Source organism: Rhinopithecus roxellana, chromosome 15 (genome assembly GCF_007565055.1).
Source record: "Rhinopithecus roxellana isolate Shanxi Qingling chromosome 15, ASM756505v1, whole genome shotgun sequence".
In the NCBI taxonomy this organism is placed as follows: domain Eukaryota; kingdom Metazoa; phylum Chordata; class Mammalia; order Primates; family Cercopithecidae; genus Rhinopithecus; species Rhinopithecus roxellana.
In genome coordinates, this window is record NC_044563.1 from 7,081,562 (window position 1) to 7,100,562 (window position 19,001).

Sequence of the window (19,001 nt, forward strand, 5' to 3'; positions counted from 1 at the left end):
GGCAGAAGAATCTCTTGAACCCGGGAGGCAGAGGTTGCAGTGGGTCGAGATCACACCACTGCACTCCAACCTGGGTGACAGAGCAAGACTCCATCTCAAAAAAAAAGCACATAACTAGACAAAAAAAAAAAAAAAAAAAAAAAAGAAGAAGAAAGAAAGAAAAGAAAAAAGCACGTAACTAGACAAACTGGTCAGAGTGTGACAAGTAGAACTGCTGCAGGGAGTTGGGCTAGAGATTCTCTGAGGATAAAGAGGCTGGGACGAACTTGGAGGGCAGCGTCCTGGAGGATGAGAAGTCCTGCCCCATTCTGGGCCCCATTTTCCTCCTCCAGACATTGAGAGGTGGGTCAGAGCTGTGAATTTCCATTCTGTCTCTTGGAGTCCTGGGGTTTCCCAGAGGCACCTCAGAGACTATTGCAGAAGAGGCTGAGAAGGGCATCTGAAGTGTAATACCAGCAGGGCTCAAGGCTTCTGGTGGGCTCCTACCGTCTAGCTTCCCAGCTAGGCACCCTAGGCTTCCTGGAACAAAATTTTCCCAGTGTCCCCCTTGTTTCTGAATGGCCCTGATGGGGCCTGGTCTCTGGGGAAACTAAGCCTCCCCTCTGTCTGCTGGACAACGCCCCCCGGAACAGATCCTGGACCAGAATGCTTAGCTGCTCCCTCACCTTTGACCTTGGGCCTGCTTGAGCCTGGAGACCCCCAGGGGCCCTGCAAAAAGTGCCGGTGTCTCTCGAAGAGCTCAGGCTTTTTGGGGTCAGACCCTCTCCTTCTGTGTGGCCCTTGCCTTTCTGAGCCTCAGAAGGAACCCCACCTTAGTGGGGTGGGCATAGAGGCAGGACACTGAGAGCCAGATCCTCTGAAGCTGGCCTTGAGGTCAGCGCAGGGTGGGCGCAATCCCTCTAGGGAGAAATGTCCAGAGAAGTGGCAGGAAAGGCCCAGCCTGCTGGGGAATCTGCCCCGCCCTGGGCCCTGGTGCATCCCTTGCAACCATTCTGGGATGCTCTGGGCTTAGCCTGCCTCACAGGGGTCAGCAGGGGTGGGGGGTCTGAGCCAGCGAGTTAGTCACCAGGCAAATTGTCGACTTTTTCTCAGCATCTTTATTACTGTGTTCGACTCCAGTGCTGGACACTGGATGGGGTGGGGTGGGGTGGGGCCGGAGGTGCCGGAAACAAGAAATCCCTTCCCCACTCTGGGCCTCAGTGTGCCCCTGTGTCACACAGGGAGGAAGTCTTCCTCTGCTTCCTTCATCAGGACACCGTGAGGTTCAAAGGTTTTCAGGATGGGGTGCTCAGCCCGGAGGGCCACCCAGCTGTGGTCCTTGCCCCAGGGGGCTCACCATCTGGGAGGGAGACCTGGCCCTGGCCCACCATCAGCAACTGATGAGAAGGGCAGTTGGGTCATGGCCCAGTGACCAGGCAACATCTGTGAGCCTCTCAGCCATGGGTCTGGCTTCACCAGGCTCCGTCCTGGAAGTTGACAGCTGTTCGTGTGGGGCAGGAGCGTCCACAGCCCGCATTCTGGGCAGGCTTCTTCTAAACCTTCACAGAATCATAGTCCAAGGGCCCTACCCAAGCCCAGAGGGCAGACAGCTGAGCCTCCTTCTTTTTGACCCTGCTTGGGTATTCGAAGAGAGCTAGTGTTGGGGTGGGAGGGCCTCAGCTAAGAGGGGCAGCCACGTGGCGACTCCAGTGAGCTGGTGGCAGAAGCCTCCTTGGGCCGCCCAGCCATAGTCCAGAGAGCCGTGAAGAGGTAGGTCAGCAGGCATGGCAGGCTGGTCCAGGCACAGCAGGGGCCACCATGGCTTCCGGCACCTTTAGCTGATAGTGTCCAGTGTGGGCTACGGGGAGGCCAGCTGATGCAGAGTCACACTGGGGAAGATGGCGACAAATCTCTCCCACCTTCTTCTTACCTGCTGGAAGACAGAGGTGGGGGAGGTCCCATGGACTGTGGTGGGCTTAGATGTTGTTCCACCCTCAGCCACGAGGTGGGGGTAGACCCGAGGGAGAGAAGCACTGCTCACTGGAGACCCCGTCTCTTAGAGGAAGGAGGCAGGGGCCAGGAGCCCGCAGCTCCCCACAAAGGGGTCCGGATCTCCCCTTTTTCCCTGGGGTGAGAGGGTCACACAGTGTACTTCCTGGGAAGTTGCACTGGCCGATCTCCTTGCTTCCTGCTCCATTCCCCTGTCCAACATACTATCAGATTAATCAGCTAAAAACAGCACTCACCACATCGCCCTCCTCCTCTAAAACCTTCAGTGGTTCCCCAGTGCCTATGGGATAAATCCCAAATGCCTACAGGGCCCTCTGAAATATGGCTCTGGGGTATCTCTCCCTGCACCCTCATCTCCAGGCAGCTTGGCTGTCATCTTGGTACACAGACTGGGATGGCTCTGCCTCTGCACTTTTCATGCTCTGGAGTCCCCACCCACCTGCTGTGGTACCCTCCATCCTTCAGCCGACAGCCATACCTGTTGGGACTGCCTCAGCCACCGCCGGCTGCCTCCTCGCTGGGCTTGGATCAGCTGCTCTGTGTCCCCCAGGCTCCCTGGCACCCACTCCTGGGCAGTGGCATCTGGTCCTTCTGTGCCTCTGTCGAGGCCCTGGGACCTGGACTTCTCTCGCCCCTGTCTGAGGCTTAGCGCCCTGTGGAGTTGGCCCTCCTGGGGCCTCCCCCAGGGTTCCTGCAGCTTTCCATAGGAGGGTCGGGGCCCTCGCAAGGACTGGCTTCGCAGCCCTGTTCCCATGGCTCTGGAGGCTGCAGGCACAGGACTGCTCCAGCCCCTCAGCAAGACACGGCCCTCTGAGGTGGCCCAGTGCCTCCACCTGTCTTACAAGAGATCACTTGGGGGCAAAGGTTGGTACTGCCAAGGTGGCTTTCATAAATCAAAGGGCAGGCCACAGGGTCAAGCATCCCTGAGTCACCTCACCACTCTGCCTCCCCACCTTCTGGGTCAAGGAGTGAAGGACAAGGGGAGGAAATTGCCACTCCCTCCTTCCCCTCCTCCCCTCCTCGTTCTCCCCTTCTCCCTCCTCCTCCCTTCCCCTTCCCTCCTCCCCTCCTCCTTCCTTTCCCTTCCCCCTCCTCCTCCCTTCCCCCTCCCTCCTCCCCTCCTCCTCCTTTCCCCTTCCCTCTCCTCCTCCTCCTTCTCCTCTAGGCAGCCTTCCCTGACTACCTCATCCCTGAAGAGTTTGTTCTCCTCTGAATTTCTATGACCCTGGCATCCATTGACACGGAGCACCCATGGCTTAACAGAAAAACAGAGACAGCCTTTTAAGAATTGGGCTGGGCCTGGTGGCTCATGCCTGCAATTCTAGCACTTTGAGAGGCCAAGGCAGGCAGATTGCCTGAGATCAGGAGTTCCAGACCAGTGTCACCAACATGGTAAAATCCCGTCTCTACTAAAAATACAAAAAATTAGCCGGGCATGGTAGCAGGCAACTGTAATCCCAGCTACTCGGGAGGCTGAGGCATGGGAATCACTTGAACCCGGAAGGCAGAGGTTGCAGTGAGCGGAGATCGCACCACTGCACCCAGCCTGGGTGACAGAGCAAGACTGCATCTCAAAAAGAAATACGTTTTTCAAAAAAGAATCAGTATGGCTCCCACCTAGAACAACCACATTCACAACGACAGTAAGGAGGATGGCCGTTGCCAGGCACTGGGGGAGGGAGGAATGAAGAGTTTCATGGCTGTAGATGTTCAGCTTTCATGAGGTGAAGAGTTCCAGAGATCAGTTGCACAACAATGGCTGAAATGGTAAATTTTATGTTATAATGTGTTCTACAATACTGGAGAATTTTTTTTTTTTTTTTTTTTTTTTTTTTTTTTTTTTTTTTTTTTTAATTTAAGAAACAAAAGGAGGCCGGGCGCGGTGGCTCAAGCCTGTAATCCCAGCACTTTGGGAGGCTGAGACGGGCGGATCACGAGGTCAGGAGATCGAGACCATCCTGGCTAGCACGGTGAAACCCCGTCTCTACTAAAAATACAAAAAAAACTAGCCGGGCGAGGTGGCGGGCGCCTGTAGTCCCAGCTACTCGGGAGGCTGAGGCAGGAGAATGGCGTAAACCCGGGAGGCGGAGCTTGCAGTGAGCTGAGATCTGGCCACTGCACTCCAGCCTGGGTGACAGAGCGAGACTCCGTCTCAACAAAAAAAAAAAAAAAAAAAAAAAAAAAAAAAAAAAAAGAAACAAAAGGAAACAGGACTGCTCCAGGCTAGGAGTCAGGAGGCCTGGATTTTTTTCCAGGCCCAACGCTGCCCCTAATGTCCCAGCAGCACAGCACAACCCTTGAGCACTCAAGCTCTGAGGACCGACTACCTCTGCGTAAACTGTAGCTTCATTCCTTGCAGCCTTGTGACTTTGGGCACATTTTTCTCCTTCATCCATAAGAAGGACAAATAACTTGGGTAATTGTTGTGCGTATTAAATGTGATCCACAGGGCTTAGCACACAGCAAGCCCTCGAACAAAGAGAGTTGGTGGTTGTATTAGTCCATTCTCCTGCTGTTGTTAAAGAAAGAGGTGAGGCCGGGAGCAGTGGCTCATGCCTGTAATCCTAGCACTTTGGGCAGCCGAGGCAGCTGGATCACTTGAGGTCAGAAGTTCAAGACCAGCCTGGCGAATATGGTGAAACCCCATCTCTACTAAAAATACAAAAATTAGGCCAGGTGCAGTGGCTCACACCTGTAATCCCAGCACTTTGGGAGGCTGAGGCAGGCGGATCACAAGGTCAGGAGTTTGAGACCAGCCTGGCCAACATGGTGAAATCTCATCTCTACTGAAAAAATACAAAGATTAGCCAGGCATGGTGGCGTGTACCTGTAATCCCAGCTACTCAGGAGGGTGAGGCAGGAGAATTGCTTGAACCCAGGAAGCAGAGGTTGCAGTGAACCGAGATCATGCCACTGCACTCCAGCCTGGGCAACAGAGCAAGACTCCATCTCAAAAAACAAAACAAAACAGAACAAAAAATTATCCAGGCATAGTGGTGGGCAACTGTAATCCCAGCTACTCGGGAGGCTGAGGCAGGAGAATTGCTTGAACCCAGGAGGTAGAGGTTGTAGTGAGCTAAGATTGCGCCACTGCACCCCAGCCTGGGCACAGAGCGAGACTCTGTCTCAAAAAATAATAATAGGCCGGGCGCGGTGGCTCACGCCTGTAATCCCAGCACTTTGGGAGGCCGAGACGGGCGGATCACGAGGTCAGGAGATCGAGATCATCCTGGCTAACACGGTGAAACCCCGTCTCTACTAAAAAATACAAAAAACTAGCCGGGCGAGGTGGCGGGCGCCTGTAGTCCCAGCTACTCGGGAGGTTGAGGCAGGAGAATGGCGTAAACCCGGGAGGCGGAGCTTGCAGTGAGCTGAGATCTGGCCACTGCACTCCAGCCTGGGCGACAAAGCGAGACTCTGTCTCAAAAAATAATAATAATAATAATAATAATAATAAGAAGAAGAAGAAGAAGAAGAAGAAGAAATACCTGAGACTGGGTAATTTATAAAGACAAGAAATTTAATTAGCTCATGGTTCTGTAGGCTATACAGGAAGCGTACCAGCTTCTGCTGCTGGGGAGGCCTCAGGAAGCTTCCAACCACTGTGGAAGGCAAAGCGGGGATGAGGCATCTCACATGATAGGAGCAGGAGAAAGAGAGAGTGTGGCAGGAGGGGCTGTCACTTTTTTTTTTTCAGACAGAGTCTCACTCTGTCACCCAGGCTGGAGTGCAGTGGCGTGATGTCAGTTCCTTGCAACCTCCACCTCCCGGGTTTAAGTGATTCTCATGCCTCAGCCTCCTGAGTAGCTGGGACTACAGGTTCCCACCACCACACCCAGTTAATTTTTTGTATTTCTGGTAGAGACAAGGTCTTGCTATATTTCCCAGGCTGGCCTTGAACTCCTGGCCTCAAGTGATCTGCCCACCTCGGTCTCCTAAAGTGTTTGGAATAAAGGCATGAGCCACCGTGCCCAGCCTACACACTTTTAAACAGCCAGATCTCACAAGAACTCACTCACTATCATGAAAACAGCGCCAAGGGGATGGGGCTAAACCATTCATGAGAGTCCACCCCCACGAGTCAACCACCTCCAACATGAAGTTTGGTGGGGACACAAATCCAAACCACATCAGTGGTATTCACTGCTGTGGGCAAATCCTTTCCCCTCTTGGTCAGTCTCATCTGTAAAATGGGTTGTTTCTTTTTTTATTTTTTTTTGAGATGGAGTCTTGCTCTGTCACCCAGGTTGGAGTGCAGTGGTGTGATCTTGGCTCACTGCAAACTCTGCCTCCTGGTTCAAGTGATTCTCCTGAGTAGCTGGGATTACAGTCACGTGCCACCACGCCTGGCTGATTTTTGTATTTTTAGTAGAGATGGGGTTTCACCATGTTGGTCTGGCTGGTCTCAAACTCCTGGCCTCGTGATCTACCCACCTCGGCCTCCCAAAGTGCCAGATTACAGGCACGAGCCACCGCACCCAGCCTGTAAAATGGGTTGTTTCAAATATAAGACGAAATCATGAGTGTGGATGCTTCTAAAGGTGAGACTACCATCAGCAGCTCTTACCCCCAAGACAGGAAGCCTGGGGCTGGGCCAGCAGATTCCTCAGAATGGTTGTTTTGTTTTTTGAAACAGGGTCTCACTCTGTTGCTCAGGCTGGAGGGCAGTGGCATGATTTCAGCTCACTGCAGCCTTGACCTCCCGGGCTCAAGCGATCCTCCCACCTCAGCCTCCTGAGTAGCTGGGACTACAGGTATGTGCCACCAGGCCTGGCTAATTTTTCTATTTTTTGTAGAGATGGATTTTCATCATGTTACTCAGGCTGGTTTCGAACTCCTGCACTCGAGCAATCTGTCCACCTCAGCCTCCGAAAGTGCTGGGATTTCAGGGGTGAGCCACCACACCGGCCTCAGAATGGTAGAATCTGAGTGCTGAAAGGATCCCATACATCTGTTCTATGCTCCTTTTTGTTTTATTTTGATTATGTATTTCTTTGTTTATTTTAGAGATAAGGTTTCTCTATGTTGCTGGTCACAAACTCCTGGTCTCAAGTGATCCTCCTGTCTCAACCTCCTGAATAGCTGGGATTATAGGCATGAGCCATCATGCCCAGCTCCTTTTTGTTTTAACCACTGTTTTGAGTCAACCCCGTCACAGATTTCATTTAAACCTCATGATAGTCCTATGATGTGGAGATTGTCATCTCATTTTATAGATCAGAAAACTGAGGATCAGGGAGATTAAGCATCTGGCTGGAGAGCATGCCCACTAAGTGGCAGAGCTGGTCAGCCACCCTGGTCAGCCGGGCTTTAAAAACCTATGCTTCAATCACTCAGGTCTCCTTCCCCAGACTAGGCAGCAGACGCAGGACTGGAAGCCAGCTGTCCTGCCTCCTCCATGTTTGGGGTGCTGCAGAGGGCACCCCTATCCAGGGCCAGGGAAGTGCTGGCTGCAGCTCTTGGCTCACACTAACCTTGTCCCCCAGGGCCTGGCCTTGCCCTCATCCCTTCTGCTCAGTTTCTGAATCTTCCTTGGGTGAAGGGTTGCTTAAAATCTGCCAGGCTCAGCTCCCAGAGGAGCTATGACAGGGCCAGTGTGAAGAGAATGGAAAAAAGGAGCCCTGACCTTCTGCCCCAGCCTGTCCCTAACACTGACTCTGATTTGTACCCAGGTCCTTTAATTTCAATGCTGACAACACTCCAAAGGTCAGTCCTGACCCTGGTTAAAAAGCAACAAAACCATTACACAATCTTCAACGCCCTCACTTCAGCACACGTAGTCAACTCAAATCCCCACTCTCACAAAGGTCTGAGCCCAGGAAGAACTGGCTGACTCACAGACTTTTGAGATGTGGTGGGATGAATCACTCACTCTTACGTCAAGAACATAGCTGTGGAGTACCCTCTTGCCAAGCATGCAGTCTTAAAACAATTTCCCAAATCCACTGAGGAGAGGAAGAAAATCTGTGTTCTCCTCCTTCCCTCCTCACTGCTTCTCTGCCTTCTTCACCTGGTATCTTAGACTGATTTGTGTTGCTGTAACAGAGACGGGTTAATTTCTAAACAATCATTCATTTGATTCATGGTTCTGGAGGCTGGGAAGTCCAAAAGAATGGCATCAGCCTCCGATGAGGGCCTTTGTGCTATGTCATCCCATGGCAGAAGCTGGAAGGGTAAGAGAAAGCAAAATTGGGCAAGGGCAAGAGGGGGCTGAACTCACTTTTATCAGGAACTCACTTCCTGATAATTGCAGTAATCCAGTCACCTAATCACCTCTTCACCGTTCCACCTCTTGATAACTGTCATAATGACAATTAGAGTTTGACATGAGTTTTGGAGCAGACGTTCAAACTAAAGCACCTGGCAAGCTCTTACTCACCTTTCAAAACTCTGCTTTGTGAGTGACACCTCCCCAAAAAGCCTGCCCTGACACCTCCAGGCTGTGTAAGATAGGCAGTCCCCTCTACAGCCCACCCGATAACCCAATACACACAGTAACACAATCACACATGTCTGCCTTACCTCACCAGACTAGGTACCCCTTGAAGGCTAGAAAAACACCTTCATCTCTGTGTCCCCACGACCTAACACAGTAAATAACTGGTATTAAATATTGGAGACTATTAGTTGTCTATTGCTATCTAACAAATTACCCCAAAACTTAGAGACTTAAAACAATACACACTTATTATCTCAGTTTCTGTGGGTCAGGATGGGGGCGCGGCTTAGCAGGTCTCTGGCTCGGATCTCTCAGAGGCTACAGTCAAGTCTTCTCCAGGTCCTTCTCAGGTGGATCTGCTTCCAAGCTCATTCTTGTGGTTGTTTGCATAATTTAATTCTTTTTGGATTGTGGGACTGAGGGCCTCTGCTTCTTGATTGTTGCTACTTGGGCCTCTCCAAAGACCATCTCACAAAGTGGCAGCTGGCTTTAATCAGAGCAAGCGAGTGAGAGCAAGAGATGGCAAGAAAGACAAGCCAGGATCTTTGGAGACTAACTGCAGAAGTGACATGTGAAGGCCAGAGCAACTCCATCTTGGATGTTAATCCACCACGCTGACTTCTTATTAACCCCCATTCTGGGAATACCTCTAAGATTTCTACCTTTTTTTTTTTTTTTGAGACAAAGTCTCACTCTGTCGCCCAGGCTGGAGTGGAGTGAAGTGGTGCGATCTCGGCTCATTGCAAGCTCCGCCTCCCGGGTTCACACCATTCTCCTGCCTCAGCCTCCTGAGTAGCTGGGACTACAGGCGCCAGCCACCACGCCTGGCTAATTTTTTGTATTTTTAGTAGAGACAGGGTTTCACTGTGTTAGCCAGGATGGTCTTGATCTCCTGACTCGTGATCCGCCCGCCTCGGCCTCCCAAAATGCTGGGATTACAGATTTCTACTCTATCTACTGTTACCATAAATCTTACCCATAGGCAGATCCATATCACATTCTTGCCTTTCCCTGAGGTCTCAAACTTCAATTATCTTACACATTTCTGCCCTGTGGTATATAAGCCCTGGGTCTGGGGGTCTAGAGCGTGGGGATCCACCAACACATCTTGCCGCAGCGTGAGACACAGACTTGGCTGCTGTTCCAAAATATGTACTAAATGTTTCTTTTTGGCTGGGTGTGGTGGTTCATGCCTGTAATCCCAGCACTTTGGGAGGCCGAGGCAGGCAGATCATTTGAGGCCAGGAGTTTGAGACTAGCCTGGCCAACATGGTGGAATCTGGTCTCTACCAAAAATACAAAAATCAGCCGGTCGTGGTGGTGCATGCCTGTAATCTCAGCTACTTGGGAGGCTGAGGCAGGAGAATCACTCGAATCCAGGAGGCGGAGGTTGCGGTGAGCCTAGATGGTGCCACTGCACTCCAGTCTGGGCGACGGAGCGAGACTCTTGTCTCAAAAAGAAACAACAACAACAAAAAATGTTTTTTCTAAGAAACTGAATTTGTCAGCCTCTTTCTTTGGCCTCAGCTTCCTTGGGTTTTGGGGATAGGTTTACACGGACTTGCCAACCAGAGAACATGGCAACCCATCACTTGCTTTATTCTGTTCCGTAGAGGCGAGTCGCCAGGTCCAGCCCACCCTCAAGGGATGGAGATTACACAAGGGCGTGAACACCAGGAGGCTAGGATCATTGGGGACTACCTTGGAGATGGCCTACCACAGACACCAAGGATTCCAGGCCTTCTCCACTGCCTGCGCTTAAAACCTTGCCCTTTCATGTACTGGCTATGTGCCTCGGGTGAGTGGCTTAACCTCATGTGTCTACAATCTCTCCATTATAACACGGGGATCATGCTTTATTTCATAAAATCTAAGAGGACATCTACGGAAAGGTGGCAGTAGTTTATATACCATTAATAAAGAGTATCTGGGCTGGGCACGGTGGTTCGCGTCTGTAATCCCAGCAGTTTGGGAGGCCAAGGCAGGAGGATTGCTTGAGCCCAGGAGTTTAAGACCAGCCTGAGCAACTTAATGACACCCTGCCTGTACAAAAATTAGAAAAAAATTAGCTGGGCCTGGTGGCATGTGGCTGTAGTCCCAGCCACTTGGAAGGCTGAGGTGGGAGGATGGCTGGAGCCCAGGATGTTGAGGCTGCAGTGAGCTGTGATTGAAGCCACTGCACTCCAGCCTGGACAACAGAGTGAGACCCTGTCTCAGGAAAAAAAATAAAGAAAGGGAGAAAGGGAGAAGGAGAGAAGGAGAGAAAGAGAGAGAGAGAGAGAGAGAGAGAGAGAGAGAGAGAGGAAGGAAGGAAGGAAGGAAGGAAGGAAGGAAGGAAGGAAGGAAGGAAGGAAGGAAGGAAGGAAGGAAGGAAGGAAGGAAAGAAACCCATTACCCACTCCTTGGAAGGTACAGCCCCGTTTTAGAGAGGTTAAAATGTGGAGGAAAAAAGTGTGCCTTGAAAGTAACAAAACACAGTAGTATCTATTTCCTGAAGTGAAGTAGGAAAGAGATATTTCCTTATCTATTCAGGTAAATGGCTGATGTCATTTAAAGTTCTGGTGAGGCTTAGATAAACTGGAAGGCTGCAAGCTGGGACAGGCTACCATGTTCCTTATGAGTGAGCCAATGAAAGTGATCTACATCTACCTGCTGTGGGCAAGACCTTGTTTTGGTGAACAGAAGAGAATGAGAGACCACATCTGGCTTGGGGGAGGGGAGGATCTAGGCAGGCCTCTTGGAGGAGGTGATATTGGAGCCCAGCCGCGAGAGCCCACTCTCCAGAACCTTGAGAATCAGACATTGAAAGTCTGACTGACCTTGGAAGGCAGCAGGGGTGGGACGTGCCCTCTACCCTGGGAGACTGACCTTTGTGGGCGCGCGTCATCTTTGCACCCCTCCAGAGCTTACACTCATATCTTTTTCTCTCGGTTGAAATGACAGAAGTATAGTCAATGATGGGCCTGGAATCCAGCCCAGTTGAGTCAGGCCAGCACATAGAGTCTTCGGCAAATGTGTGTTCTACCCTCCATGGGTGGGGCCTGAGTCTTCACATATCCTCTAGGAGGATTAGACAACATTTTAAACCTAGCAGTTAGTACTACTAGACTTTCTCCTTGAAAATATGATGCCCAGTTTGGGCGCGGTAGCTCATGTCTGTAATCCCAGCACTTTGGGAGGCCGAGGCGGGCAGAACACTTGAGGCCAGGAGTTCAAGACCAGCCTGGCCAACATAGTGAAACCCTGTCTCTAAAAAAAGTACAAAAATTAGCCTTGAGGCCGGATATGGTGGCTCATGCCTGTAAATCCCAGGACTTTGGGAGTGTGAGGTGGGTTGGGTCACCTGAGGTCAGGAGTTCAAGACCAGCCTGGCCAACATGGTGAAACCCCATCTCTACTAATAATACAAAAATCAGCTGGCGCTGGGGGCACACACCTGTAATCCCACCTACTTGGGAGGCTGAAGCACAGGAATTGCTTCAACCTGGGAGGTAGAGGTTGCAGTGAACAGAGATCGTGACACTGTACTCCAGCGTGGGCAACAGACTGAGACTCTGTCTAAAAAAATTTTTTTAAATAAATAAAAAAATATGATGCCCACCAGAAGTAAGATGAGCGACTGTGCAGATATACATTTATTTAATTTAAAATTGTTTGTGGGCTAAGTGCAGTGGCTCACACCTGTAATCCCAGCACTTTGGGAGGCTGAGGCAGGGGAGGATCACTTGAGGGCAGGAGTTTGAGACCAGGTTAGGCAACAAAGTGAGTCCTCATTTCTATAAAATTTTAAAAATTGGCCAGGTGCGGTAGCTCACACCTGTAATCCCAGCACTTTGGGAGGTGGGCGAGGGTCGGGGGGCGAATCACGAGGTCGAGAGATCGAGACCAGCCTGGCCAAGATGGTGAAACCCTGTCTCTACTAAAAATACAAAAATTAGCCAGGCGTGGTGGTGGGCACCTGTAATCCCAGCTACTTGGGAGGCTGAGGCAGAGAATCACTTGAACCCGGGAGGCAGAGGTTGCAGTGAGCCTAGATCGTGCCACTGCACTCTAGCCTGGGCGACAGAGCAAGACTCTTGTTTAAAAAAAAAAATTTTTTCTTGTGTTTATCTTCTGTCCCATATTCCCTCCTCACACCTGTATAAGAGTTGAGTTTAGCACATAGTAAATGTTTAATAGTCAGCGAATAGGAGTGCCCCAGAGGCCAAGCAGAGTCCACAGAGTCCAGTGGACACCACATCCATGGGGGAGGGAAAAGTTAAAGAGATGATACCTGGATCAGGTCAGATTGGGGGCGTGGACTGAGAGGAGCAAATGCTGAGGAATTGCTGAGGCTTTGACGGTGTCCCTGGGCCAGGAAGGAAGACGAGGTGGTGGGAGGATATTGAGCCATTTCTGCAGCACTATGAAAAATGAGCTACTTTCCCAGACTAGTGTTGGGGGGCGGACCTCAAAGCACCCCATTTCAAAGCAGTGTGGTGCTACGCTAGAAATAATGCCCAGGGTGTTATGGGAGTCCTAGGAGGACCCCTTATACCATGAGAGTGGCCTTGGAGGGCTTCCTGAAGGAGACAACGACTGGGTTAAGTCTTGAGAGAGAGAGAGAGAGATGACAGGAAGAGTTTATCAGGTGAATCTACTGAGAAAAGGAATCCCATGCAGAGGGAAACAGTCCAAGCAGAGGCAGGAAGGCACGACGGGGCAGAGGAACGATGATACCTCATACCACTGGGGTGTAGGGAGGACAGCGTACCAGCAAGTTCAGACAGCATGGTGGCCAAGGCCAGGGCAGTTAGGAACAACAAGGCTGGAGACATCCAGATGGATGGGAGCTCCCAGACAAAGCTACAGATCCTAGCCAGGCGCAGTGGCTCATGTCTGTAATCCCAGCACTTTGGGAGGCTGAGGTGGGTGGATCACCTGAGGTCAGGAATTCAAGACCAGCCTGGCCAACATGGTGAAGCCCCGTCCCTACTAAAAATACAAAAATTAGCCTGGCGTGGTGGCACAAGCCTGTAGTCCCAGCTACTCAGGAGGCTGAGGCAGGAGAATCACTTGAACCCAGGAGGCGGAGATTGCAGTGAGCCGAGATGGCGCCACTGCACTCCAGCCTGGCAACAGAGTGAGACTCTGTCTCAAAAAAATAATAATAATTAGCCGGGTATGGTGGCAGGTGCCTGTAATTCCAGCTACTCAGGAGGCCGAGGCAGGAGAATCACTTGAACCCAGGAGGTAGAGGTTGCAGTGAGCCAAGATCGCACCATTGCACTGCAGCCTGGGTGACAGAGTGAAACCCCGCCTAAAAACAAAAACGAAAACAAAACAAAACAACAAAAAAACAAAAAACAAACAAAGCTACAGATCCCTCAAAACATAGCAGTTACCATGAGACCGGAAACAGCCCACCCCTCTGTGTTTAGAATCCAGAAGCCTGGCTTTACCCTGAGGATCTCATAAGGACAACCCTGATGTCCCCAATCCCCCTCCAGAGATGACAAAAGAAAGATTTCTCCCGCCAGCATGGACTGAGCAGGAAAGGCATTGGCCAGGAGTGTTTGCGGTGTGGAAACTGCAAGTGTGTTTGGTGGCCCTGTGCCCTTGCCTGTGGCCACTCAAGTACTATTTTTGGCTTGTAGCGAGCCTAAATTCCAATGTTTGCCCCACGGTGTTCCCAGGCTCCTTTAACCCCATGGCTTCTCACCCCTAGAAACCGCCCTGTCTTTTCAGCTTCCTCCTACTTTGGCTGTTCAGTCTGGACAATTCCACCACGCTCGTGGAACCCATCATGGGATCGCCACAAGATGGTCAGACCTTCCACCGGCCGAGGTGGACCAAGGGCTAGTGTCTCCCCTGTGTTCTTAGACTGCAGAAGTCTCTATCAATTATGAGATCTGCCCTTTTCTGTCTCCGAGCCTCTGAACATATCCCTAAGAAGCAAAGGGATGGGTTAGCTACTCCCAACGTGCCCCCCAGAGTTACTGGGGTAATACCAAAGCCAGTCCTTTCACCTACCCACAGCCCAGCCTCTTAGCTGCAACTTCCTGTTTTTGTTTTGTTTTGTCTGAAGACTGGATCTCACTCTGTTGCCCAGGCTGGAGTGCAGTGCAGTGGCACGATCTTGGTTCACTGAAACCTCCACCTCCCAGGCTCAAGCAATTCTCTCACCTAGTCTCCCTAGTAGCTGGGACTACAGGCACACCCCACCACACCTGGCTGATTTTTTTTTTTTCAGATTTTTTCAATCTTTTTTTTTTTTTTTTGAGACAGAATCTGTCTCTGTTACCCAGGCTGGAGTGCAGTGGTGTGATCCCAGCTCACTGCAACCTCTGCCTCCAGGGTTCAAGTGATTTTCCTACCTCAGTCTCCTGAGTAGCTGGGATTATAGGCATCTGCCAGCCACACCTGGCTAATTTTTTGTATTTTTAGGAGAGATGGGGTTTCACCATGTTGGTCAGGTTAGTCTCAAACTCCTAACCTCAAGTGATCCGCCCACCTCAGCCTCCCAAAGTGCTGGAATTGCAGGCATGAGTCACTGTGCCTGGTCTTTCTTTTTCAACTTTTAATAGAGATGAGGCCCCACATTCAGGAGATTGAGACCATCCTGCCTAACACGGTGAAACCCCATCTCTACTAAAAATACAAGAAAATTAGCTGGGCATGGTGGTGCAAGCCTATAGTCCCAGCTACTTGGGAGGCTGAGGCAGGAGAATTGCATGAACCTGGGAGGCAGAGGTTGCAATGAGCCAAGATCGAGTCACTGCACTCCAGCCTGGGTGACAGAGCGAGACTCCATCTCAAAAAAAAAAAAAAAAAAGAAATGGGCTCAAGTGATCCACCCACCTTGGCCCCCGCAAAGTTTGGGATTACAGGCATGTGCCACCACAACCAGCTCCCACTCCTGTTTCAAAGCCCACTTGCTCAAGTCTCATGCCCCTAAAGCCTGTGGGAGATGCCTCACCATGGCCACATCCCTTTATCATGGTGCCAGGTCCATACCAGGGCCAATGCCCACAGGATGGGGCAGAGGAAGAGGAAGAAGCTCCTCACCACTTTTAGCCTCCCAAAGTGCTAGGGTTATAGGTGTGAGCCACTGCACCCCGCCCAAGAACTTTCTTTTTTTTTTTTTTTTGAGATGGAGTTTCACTCTTGTCATCTAGGCTGGAGTGCAATGGTGCGATCTTGGCTCACTGTAACCTCTGCCTCCCAGGTTCAAGTAATTTTCCTGCCTCAGCCTCCCAAGTAGCTAGGATTACAGGCGTACGCCACCACGCCCTGCTGATTTTGTACTTTTTTAGTAGAGATGGGGTTTCACCATGCTGGCCAGGCTGGTCTCGAACCCCTAACCGTAAGTGATCCGCCTGCCTCAGACTCCCAAAATGCTGGGATTACAGGTGTGAGCCACCGTGCTCGGCCCAGCCCAAGAACTTTTTAGAGTGTTAGCTATTAAGAAATAATAAAGCAGGCCTACACTCCTACCCTGGGCCAGCCCTCAGCTATTCTGTAAGGCCCCTGGGAACATCATTTCCCTCCCAACAGAGTCCTGCTGCCTGTGTTCTCTGCACCAGAGCTTAACCTTGGCCAGCCTTCCACAGCACATCTCAGCTCCTCTGTTTGGCTTCAGCTTCTGCTGCATCCTCCCAGGAGCTCAGCTAAGTTTTCCAAGCTCCCCAGATCTCAAGAATCAATTGAGAGCTTGCTAAAAGGAAAAAAAAAAAAAAAAAATCATTGAAAAGATTACTAGGCCCCACCCCAAATTTACTGAATCATTATCTACAGGGGTGGGTGTGGGTCCAGGAATATGGTTTTGTTTTTAAAGGGACCTGGAAGATTCTTACCATCCAGGAAGCCTAGATAGTATTTCTCCAGCCTCTCTGTTGGTCTTCACACTGACTCCATTAAAACCACTTGGAGAGCTTCTAAAACTAGCCCTGCAGTGCAGGGGGTCTTGTTTCTGAAACACCAGGGCCTTCATCTAGGTCCTGCTGCTTTCTCCGCAGAAAGCCAATCACTGAGACAACAATTATTGCCAACGAAGAAGGCTTTAACTGGGTGCTACAGCCTAGGAGATACAAGATCAGTCTCAAATCCATCTCCCTGAGTGACTAAAATTAAGAGTTAACATAGAGGGAAGAAATGTGTAAGATAACAAGAACTAGGGGCTGGCACAGTGGCTCATGCCTGTAATCCCAGCACTTTTGGAGGCCGAGGCAGGTGGATCACGAGGTCAGGAGTTCGAGACCAGCCTGACTAACATGGTCTACTGAAAATACAAAATTTAGCCAGGTGTAGTGGCGGGCACCTGTAATCCCAGTTACTTGTGAGGCCGAGGCAGAAGAATTGCTTGAATTCTTGAAGTAGAGGTTGCAGTGAGCCGAGATCATGCCACTGAACTCTAGCCTGGGTGACAGAGCAAGACTCCATCTCACAAAAAAATAAAATAAAATAAAAAGAAGGCCGGGCGCGGTGGCTCAAGCCTGTAATCCCAGCACTTTGGGAGGCCGAGACGGGCGGATCACGAGGTCAGGAGATCGAGACCATCCTGGCTAACACGGTGAAACCCCGTCTCTACTAAAAATACAAAAAAAAAAAAAAAACTAGCCGGGCGAGGTGGCGGGCGCCTGTAGTCCCAGCTACTCGGGAGGCTGAGGCAGGAGAATGGTGTAAACTCGGGAGGCGGAGCTTGCAGTGAGCTGAGATCCGGCCACTGCACTCCAGCCTGGGCGACAGAGCAAGACTCCGTCTCAAAAAATAAAAAAGAAAAAGAAAAAGAAAAAGAAAACAAGAATTACGGAGAAGTAAGGAAGCAAGCAGGGTGAATGTGGGTTCTGGCATCTTGTTGTCTGGATGCCTTGATCTGATGAGTTTCAGTTCTCTGATACTTTTTTTGAGAGGCCTGATGAAGGCCTCAGATAAAACAAATGTTAAGTTTTAAGCTTTAAGACCAAAAGGGTCCATTTCTATGTTTATTAAAAAAAAAAAAAAACTGTCTCTGGGACTATTGCATCAGTTTCAGTCTCAGTCCCCAGGGATGGATTGAAGAGGCAAAGGTGCCTCAGGTATTCTGCTGGTGATTCTAAGACCTCTGAGTTGGTGATTAATATGCATAAGAGCAATGGGATGGGGCTCAGGAATCTGTGTTTCCCACCTTGTCCCCAGGAGATTCTGTTGCTAGTGACACAGAAGCCCACACTGAGAAATGCTTTTTCTTTTTCTTTTCTTTTCTTTTTTTTTTTTTTTTTTTTTTGAGAGTTTTTCACTCTTGTTGCCCAGGCTGGAGTGCAATGCCCAATCTCGGCTCACCACAGTCTCGGCTCACTGCAGTCTCCGGCTCCTGGGTTAAAGCAATTCTCCTGCCACAGCCTCCCTAGTAGCTGGGATTACAGGCATGCGTCACCACGCCTAGCTAATTTTGTATTTTTAGTAGAAACAGGGTTTTGCCATTTTGGCCAGGCTGGTCTTGAACTCCTGGCCTCAAGTGATCCACCCACTTTGGCCTCCCAAAGTGCTGGGATTACAGGCTTGAGCCACTGCACCGGGCCAATTTTCATTTTTTTGAGATGGAGTTTTGCTCTGTTGCCCACACTGGAGTGCAATGGCACAATCTCAGCTCACTGCAACCAATTCTCCTGCCTCAGCCTCCCAAGTAGCTGGGATTACAGGTGCCCACCATCATGCCCAGTTAATTTTTGTATTTTTAGTAGAGATGGGGTTTCACCATGTTCATCAGGCTGGTCTTGAACTCCTGACTTCAGATGATCCAGCCTCCCAAAGTGCTGGGATTACAGGCATGAGCCATCGCGCCCAGCCCATTTTTAATTTTTTTTTTTTGGTTGGGGGATGGAGTCTCACTCTGTCACCCAGGCTGGAGAGCAGTGGCATGATCTCGGCTCACTGCAACCTCCATCTCCCCGGTTCAAGTGATTCTCTTGTCTCAGCTTCCCGAGTAGCTGGGACTACAAGTGACTGCCACCACACTCGGCTAATTTTTGTATTTTTTTAGTAGAGACGAGGTTTCACCATATTGGCCAGGCTGGTCTTGAACTCCTGACCTTGCGATCTGCCCACCTCAGCACCCCAAAGTGCTGGGATTACAAGTGTGAGCCACAGCACCCGGCCCCATTTTTAAAATGTTAAAAGACAGAGATGAGGTCTTACTGTGTTGCCAACGCTGGTCTCAAACTCCTGGGCTCAAGTATTCCCCCCGACTCAGCCTCCCAAAGGTGAACTGGGATTTTAATCCTTGTTCTGTTACTAAAATAGCTGTGTTGGATCCAACCGAAGGTTGGGGTTCTTCAGAATAGGTGGAAGGAAGGACAGGGAAGTTGGAGTGAGAAACTACTTATACAGGAGTCTGAGAGAAGAGTCAGATCTCTCTAGGCTCAATAAACAATTTCTAGTTAGCAAGATGTTCTCATAGTCTTTGACTCTCCTTTTAGGAAGCAGGTTATTTTTTTTCCTTGCCCTTATTACCATCTGATGTATTATACTACATATCACTATTAATTAATATATATGAATCTGCTCTCCTTTGAAGGCACGATTTTGGTGTGTTTGTTCATTCCCTTATCCCTGG

At 50.3% G+C, this 19,001-nt stretch overlaps 1 protein-coding gene across 2 annotated transcripts; it reads right to left on the minus strand.

Moving 5' to 3' along the window:
• Positions 1 to 1,082: 1,082 nt before the first annotated feature.
• On the minus strand, positions 1,083 to 2,822 carry C15H11orf86 (chromosome 15 C11orf86 homolog). Of its 2 annotated transcripts, none has more exons than XM_010366374.1 (2): positions 2,468 to 2,822; positions 1,083 to 1,909 (listed from the first exon to the last, which is right to left on the minus strand). In XM_010366374.1, the coding sequence occupies exons 1-2, from the start codon at positions 2,741 to 2,743 to the stop codon at positions 1,838 to 1,840; spliced, it is 348 nt and encodes a 115-aa protein (XP_010364676.1). In that variant the 5' UTR covers positions 2,744 to 2,822; the 3' UTR covers positions 1,083 to 1,837. The 2 variants fall into 2 exon arrangements, with proteins under 2 accessions (XP_010364676.1, XP_030774578.1); XM_030918718.1 differs by having other exon boundaries at positions 1,086 to 1,912; positions 2,468 to 2,743.
• Between the last annotated feature and the right edge of the window lie 16,179 nt (positions 2,823 to 19,001).